We start from the raw sequence: 6,934 nt of genomic DNA, 5'->3' as shown, positions 1-6,934 counted from the left end.
GGGGGGAGGAGGGGGGAGGCCCAAGCTGCAGGCACCAGCACCAGATGTGCGGGTTCACAGGAAGCCTCATCCTGGACTTCTTGCCCTCAGCTCCTCTTCCCCTGCCTGGGCCCTGCCAGGAGACCCCCGCTTACGTTCTACCCCTGGGTGAGATTAAACACAGCGTCTTCAGCAAGACTCTCCTTGGGAATTTCTGGGATTGTTAAGACTATTTGTGCCAACTCAGGTGGCCTGGTCACAAGACCAGGAGCCTGAGGATAGAGGAAAGTTCCTGTGGTGTGTGTGCTGGGGGGGTATTCACCCACACTTGACCTGCAGGGCGACCTAGCCGGTACTTTTCCAGTCTGGATGCAGAGCAAACTGGGACATGGCCCAGCCTATGTGGAGGAGGCTAGTCTACCCCCACAGTGCGAACTCCAGGCCCCGGGGAACCTGTGAATCACCACCCAGAGTCTGGCTTTGCTGGCTTTGCCTGCCAGGGCCCAACACGCACCGGGACGTCCTCAAAGACAACATGGGTCACATTGTTGTGCGGGCAGCTCTGCCAAGCGTTGTTCAGACGGAAGGCCAGGGCGCTGGTGTGACGGCCCTCCAGGGCCGCGAACTTCCGGAAGGTACAGTTCTGAACGTTGACAGGGCCGTCATAGAACTGAATCCCTCTAATAGGAAAGTCCCTGTGCAGGTAAGGAAGCAAGCGCTGGTTGCCTTTGAGGTCAGTGTTAGGAAAATCTTTTTGAGTAAAGCAATCCCGGATCTCTACCTCACACTGCAACTCAGTACAGACTCATCATTAATTCACCAAGAAGGCTCATTTGGCACAGGTTCAGTGAAAGACTGCTGGTTGGAAGGATGGAGGGATGGTTGGATGGATGGTTGGATGGTCGGATGGATGGATGGATGGATGGATGGGTGGGTGGGTAGGTGGGTGGGTGGATGGATGGATGGATGGGTGGGTGGGTAGGTGGGTGGGTGGGTAGATGGATGGATGGATGGTTGGGTGGGTAGGTGGGTGGGTGGATGGATGGATGGATGGGTGGGTGGGTGGGTGAGTGGTTGTATAGGTGGTTAGATAGGTGGTTAGATGGATGGATGGATGGATGGGTGGGTGGGTAGGTGGGTGGGTGGGTAGATGGATGGATGGATGGGTGGGTGGGTGAGTGGTTGGATAGGTGGTTAGATGGATGGATGGATGGATGGATGGATGGATGGGTGGGTGGGTAGGTGGGTAGGTTGGTGGGTGGGTGGGTGGATGGATGGATGGGTGGGTGGGTGGGTGAGTGGTTGGATAGGTGGTTGGATGGATGGATGGATGGGTGGATGGTTGGATGGATGGATACATGGATAGATGAATAGATGGATAAGTATGTGGTTACTAGCTTGAGGTTTCTGGAAGTTCCTGTATTCAAACATTTCTCCTGATTTTCCCACCATGTGAAGAGTCATTGGGTACAATACTGTAAACACTGGAGAGTGCCAATTCTGTCCCTTGGGAGGGCTGCACTGTTAGTCACCATCTTCATTTTTGTTGCTATAACAATTTAATCAGATTGGGACCCAGATGGGCTTACGCTGCTTGGAAAAGAGAGGAAAAGGGAGACAGTGCAACTTCCTGAGCATTGCTGTAAGGGCTGGCAAGCCCTGCAAAGAAGGCAAGACTGTGGGCTAACACAGGGCCCAGAGGGCCTGGCATCGGGAGGAGGAGGTAGGAAGGGCATGGACAGGACGTGAGGGAGGAAGAATCAGGAAGCATGTGTGCAGAGGAAGCGTGGCCCTGTCCTGGCTAGGAGGAGGATGCTCAGAAGTGCTTTTCCCATTTGCTTCAGACTTCTGGGCAACCCGGGGCCTGAGACCCGAGGGCCTGGCTGGATTTTCTGGTGGCTTTTCTCAGGCCTGACCAATAATCCATCCAGGCTTGCTTTTCCCTCATGCCCCAGACATATGCTCGTGCTGGCCTGAGTCAGAGCTGGCCTCTGAGTCAGAGCTGGCCTTCCAGATGAAGGACATGTGGAAGGAAGGCAGAAGCGATGTCCATTCCTAGGAGAGGCCAGGCCCCTCTTCCTCCGCTCCCCTCGTTATTATTTTTGGGTCTGGTCGTGGGGCCTGAACTCTGGGCCTGGGCGCTGTCCCTCAGCTCTTCAGCTCAAGGCTAGCGCTCTACCACTTGAGCCACAGCACCACTTCTGGCTTTTTTCTTTTTGCTTATGTGGTGCTGAGGAATCGAACCCAGGGCCTCATGCTTGCAAGGCAAGTGCTCTACCCTGAGCCACCTTCCCAGCCCCAGCTCCCCTCTTATTTAACGCTGTGGTTTCAGGTCTCTCTCCTGCTCTGGGTCTCACCCTTCAACTGTCAGCTCAGTCATCCAGAGATTTCTTGGGGAGGGATATCTGATTTCATGGAGAACAGGAAGAAGCCACCCACTCCTTTCTGTCTGTCCGCTGCACCCCACCCAAGCCAGCTCCCCCGGTGTGCAAACCTACTGGCCGATAGGAAGGGTCCTTCCACTGTGGTCCACGCCGCCTGGGCCCCAGATCCTGTTGTCCCTCATCTCTGTGCCCACATTGCCGCTCTCACCAACAAACAGGCTGTTCTTTATCTCCTGCTTGGAGCCGTCATCGTAGGGAAAGGTCCCACCGCTGCGGAGGGGAGGCGTCGGGTGAGAGGCTCTGGGACAAGCTCCCCAGAGGGCGGGCACGCGACGCGAGCTCTTACCTGGCCAGGGTCAGACCGATTCCGTTGTCAGCAAACCTGGGGAGCGGAGCAGACAGCGAGCACCTTCTCACTGCGCGTCCAGTGAGGCGTGGGGGAGGGTGACCCCATCCGGCCTCAGTGGGCCTGGGGTCTCAGCCCCAGGGCCTCCCTCTCCGGATCAGGAGAACCGGGGCCTTCCCACTCTCGGGCCAACCCTGAGCACGCGGGAGTGTGGGCACAGTTCCAGTTTCCCTGTGAGCACCCTTGCCACCATCTCAACCTATTCCCGAGTTTCCTAGGAGTCAGGTGGACACTGGACGTGAGATGGGCAGGGAGAAGCGTGCTGAGTGTGTAGTGGTCCCCTCCTCTTTCTGTTATGCCCTTTCGGGTCCAGATGAGGAGGGACGGTGCAGACCTGGACTTGAGCTTAGGTCTGTGCTGCCTGCATGTCCTTCGTCCTGGGGCAGAACTAACTCACCCCTCCCTTCTTCTGTCCCTGCCAGCCCCATCTCCTCCACCCTGCTTTCTATACCCCAGGGCCTGTGGATCCGTTACACATCAAACCCAAACCCAGGGCTGGACCTCCCATGGAGGGCCATTCAGAGCTCTCCTGGCCCCTCATCTCTACTGTGGCCCTGGGGGAGCCTTTCCAAGACCACAGCCTCTGTCTCCACCAACTGCTGGGATTCTAGAACTAGCCACTCTTCATGCCCACCGCCCAAACTCGGGACTGCCACCATCTCTGTTAGCACCTCCTGTGTGACACACTCGAGACTGCCACCATCTCTGTTAGCACCTCCTGTGTGACACACTCGGGACTGCCACCATCTCTGTTAGCACCTCCTGTGTGACACACTCGGGACTGCCACCATCTCTGTTAGCACCTCCTGTGTGACACATCTAGAACAAGCCACGCCCATGTTTTCATCATCTCTAATTTTCTTTCTCTGGGCCATTGTAGTTGTGTCCAAAATTGCCCCACCTCTGGGGGGAGCCCAGGGGGACACTTCAAGGGGTCCTCCAAAGGCCGCCCTGCTGCAAGCTTCTGACCACGCCAGCGGCCTGCACTTGAGGAGCGGCCTTGCGGCCACCCACGCCCACCTGCAGCTGTCCAGCCACACGTCCCCGCCACGCAGCCAGGCCCCGTGGTCCTGGTTCTTGTAGGCAGTGAAGTGCTTGATGATGGCTGGCACCCGGGGCTTCAGGGGGTCCGCGTCCTGATGAGGGCTGTACCTGAAGCACGAGAGGGAGGCACAGAGCTGCGGGCTCTGCGCTGACTCCCGAGCCCTGCCTCATGGGCCCCTCACCCAGGGCACCCCGACGGACAGCAGCTGGCCCTGCCAGGGGCAGGAGGGTGCCCAAGGCCACCGGGCAGGCCTTGCCTGTAGCACCACAGGGGGGTCTGATCAGAGGACATCTCTAGCAGCCACCCTCCCCACAGCCCAGCCCAGAGCTGGCTTGGATGAGGGGTCCAGACACCACTCGGAGTTCCTGTCTCCTTTTGGCTATTTGGAGTCTGAATCTTAATTCAGACCTTGCTTTGCTGAGATTTTTTTTCACCAAGGTAGTCCCAGAAACTGGCCAAGTGCACAGGCAGACAGGTGCTTGCTGAACACTGACTGAAGAGGAAGTGGAGGCCGGGTGGAGGAAGCTCAACCTCCCACGGGCCCTCACCGAGCAGAAATGATGGAGAGGAAAGGCCGCTTGTCCTTGGCCGAGGCCTCTGTGGTTTTGACTCCGTTGTCTATGATCATGCCAGCCTGGGAGAGAGAGATCCAGGGACAGATTAGCCATGACCGCTCTCCCACCACCTCACCTCACCACGTGCCGGCAAACACAGCCTGCTCTCAGACACAACAGAGAGAGAGTCACGGAGGGAGGGGAAGAACCTGTCTCGTTGTACAGGACGGGACTAGATCCGGAGCAAGGAGTCTCGCACGACAGATGGGGAAACAGCGCTGGAGAAGCTGACCTCTCCGCCCCACGGGCCCCACGGGCCCCGGAGACCCTGACAGACCTAAGTCTCTCCACCCCGTCTCCCTTCGCTCCAGCACCCAGTGTGGAGGCGTTTCTCATTTCCCGCCCGTGACTTAGCTGTACAACAGAGACATCGTCCATGTCCCAGGAAGTGAGTCAAGACGGGACAGAAGCCACCAGGCAGTGACGTGTCCTTAGAACCATGTCCTGATTTTCCTTATCATGAGCACGCAAGATAAAACAAGGGTTCCGCTGGGGACGTCTGGTGGGGAGAGGGGACCCCAGGAGGGTGGCTCTGCCCCTTTGGGCTCCAGCCAAATGCCCCAAGGGCCGGAGCAGGGCCCTTGGCAGAGTCTCCCGGGGAAGGGTGCTCGGGAGGGGGCCCCAGAACAAGGCCCTCAGGAGGGCCTCCTGGAGAAGGGCCTGGGCCTGGGCGCGCCACTTCTGGATCAGCATTAGGAATGTGGGGTTTCTGGCGTTAATTACCTGCAGACCCAGCTGGGAGGCTGGGGGGAGGCCAGTGGCAGGGAGGCTGGGGGGAGGCCGGCAGGAGGGGCCAGTGACAGGGAGGCTGGGGGGAGGCCGGCAGGGAGGCCAGTGACAGGGAGCCCAGCAGGGCAGCCAGCAGGAGGCTGGCAGAGGAGGCTGGAGGGGAGGCCGGCAGGAGGGGCCAGTAGGGTGGCTTGGCTGGAGGGAGGCTGGTGGGGGGAAGGGTCTGGGAGGCCAGCGGGGAGGCCAGTGGCAGGGAGGCTGGGGGGAGGCCAGCGGGGAGGCCAGTGGCAGGGAGGCTGGGGGGAGGCCGGCGGGGAGGCTGGTGTGGAGACACATCTGCGATCTGGACAGACTTACCCGGTAGTTGGAATGTGCTCGGTTGTTGTAGAACGTGCCCAGGGGAATGTGTTCTGAGTAGCCGGGGGAGTACATCCCCTGGGAGGGGCCCGTGGGAACGTGGTGGAAAATGAACCAAAATCCCGTTTCCTGTCAGGCAGGGCACAAGGGGAAGCCCCAGGGTTCAGCACCAGCCGGGGTGTGGCATGGTGACCGGGCTGGGGTGGATCTAGGTCTGTGATCCAAATCAGCCCTGGCGGCCACCGCCACATGCACCTCCACATGGGGCCACAGAGGCGTCTGAGACACCTGAATCTGCAGGTTCACCTGACAGGGTGCCGTGGGGTCCGAGCCCCTGTGGGCTGAGCTCCCCACGGGCTCTCACGGGCTCTGTGAGCAGCCCCCTCCGTCCTAGGCATGTGGAAGCTGCAGCCCCGAGGGTACCAGTGGGGCAGGGCCAGGGAGCTGGGCAGGGCCAGCAGCAGGAGGGCTGGTTCTAGCCACACTCTCCTCCCTGACCTCGCCGGACAGGAGTGGTGCCCATGCCACAGCACCGACGCAAGAACGGATGCACCGTCCTGGCACCAAATACATAATCTCACTCCACCGTGAACCACCACCACGCGCTCAGCCCTCACCAGGCACGGTCGCTGGTCTTACGAAGGGCCGGAGTCGTCATGGGACAGTGCATCAGAGGACGCCTCGTTCCCAGGCTGTTTACTTAAGCAGCTGGACCTGGCCTAGCACCCGGTGCTTGTGGGCAAACCCAGCCCTGCCCCTGCCCGACTTCTGCTCACCTCGGACCCTGCCGCTGCGCAGTTGATGAGGTTGTTGTTGGGGTTGGCCATCCAGAAGGTGGACACAGCGCTGTGGGGGACAGGTGGACACTGACGTGTGGGCAGGAGTCAGGTGGGTGTTGTCACCTGGAGGACCACAGCCCTCGCGGTGTATGATGGCCACGCAGGCCGGCCGGAACCGGCCTGAGCACTAGGCGGCGACTTGCGAAATGCCAGGGTGCGCTCCTGAACCCAGCCTTCCCACGAAGGGCCATCAGCAGGGAAGGCTCAGGAACGGGGAACGGAAGTGGTCCAAGACCCCAGGCTCTGCTCGAAGGCCCCGGAAGTCGGCCGTTTCCAGGGGAGGCCCCGGACTGCACAAAGCCCTGCCCATGCCGGGCCAAGGCGGACACACGCAGACACACTATGCGTCCGCTCCTCTCAGCCAGGAACACGGTGCATCCCGTGTAGTCCTGGGCTGAGCGGCGAGCTCCAGACAGACGGAGAAGGGAGGATGGATGCCGCCTTCCAGCCTGGAAGGGGGAGCTGCGGACACACTGCTCAGGGGCCTGGGGAGAGTCAGCTGCAGGTGGGGAGGGAGCACGGGCTGGGGGGAGCACGGGCCGGGAGGGAGCACTGGCCGGGGGGGAGCATGGGCCGGGGGG

At 60.3% G+C, this 6,934-nt stretch overlaps 1 protein-coding gene across 1 annotated transcript in view; it reads right to left on the bottom strand.

The window, feature by feature from the left end:
• Positions 1-6,934, bottom strand: part of Cemip (cell migration inducing protein, hyaluronan binding) — a 46,975-nt gene that overhangs the window by 12,737 nt on the left and 27,304 nt on the right. Inside the window, exons 16-22 of the mRNA XM_013011845.1 lie at positions 6,291-6,360; positions 5,515-5,643; positions 4,363-4,448; positions 3,790-3,921; positions 2,710-2,745; positions 2,478-2,633; positions 494-674 (exon numbers count right to left, since the gene is read on the bottom strand). Coding sequence (XP_012867299.1) covers positions 494-674; positions 2,478-2,633; positions 2,710-2,745; positions 3,790-3,921; positions 4,363-4,448; positions 5,515-5,643; positions 6,291-6,360 — 790 coding nt within the window. The remainder of the gene's footprint in view (positions 1-493; positions 675-2,477; positions 2,634-2,709; positions 2,746-3,789; positions 3,922-4,362; positions 4,449-5,514; positions 5,644-6,290; positions 6,361-6,934) is intronic.

Source organism: Dipodomys ordii, unplaced genomic scaffold (genome assembly GCF_000151885.1).
Source record: "Dipodomys ordii isolate 6190 unplaced genomic scaffold, Dord_2.0 Scaffold15, whole genome shotgun sequence".
In the NCBI taxonomy this organism is placed as follows: Eukaryota; Metazoa; Chordata; class Mammalia; order Rodentia; family Heteromyidae; genus Dipodomys; species Dipodomys ordii.
This window is presented reverse-complemented; position numbering and strand designations above follow the sequence as displayed.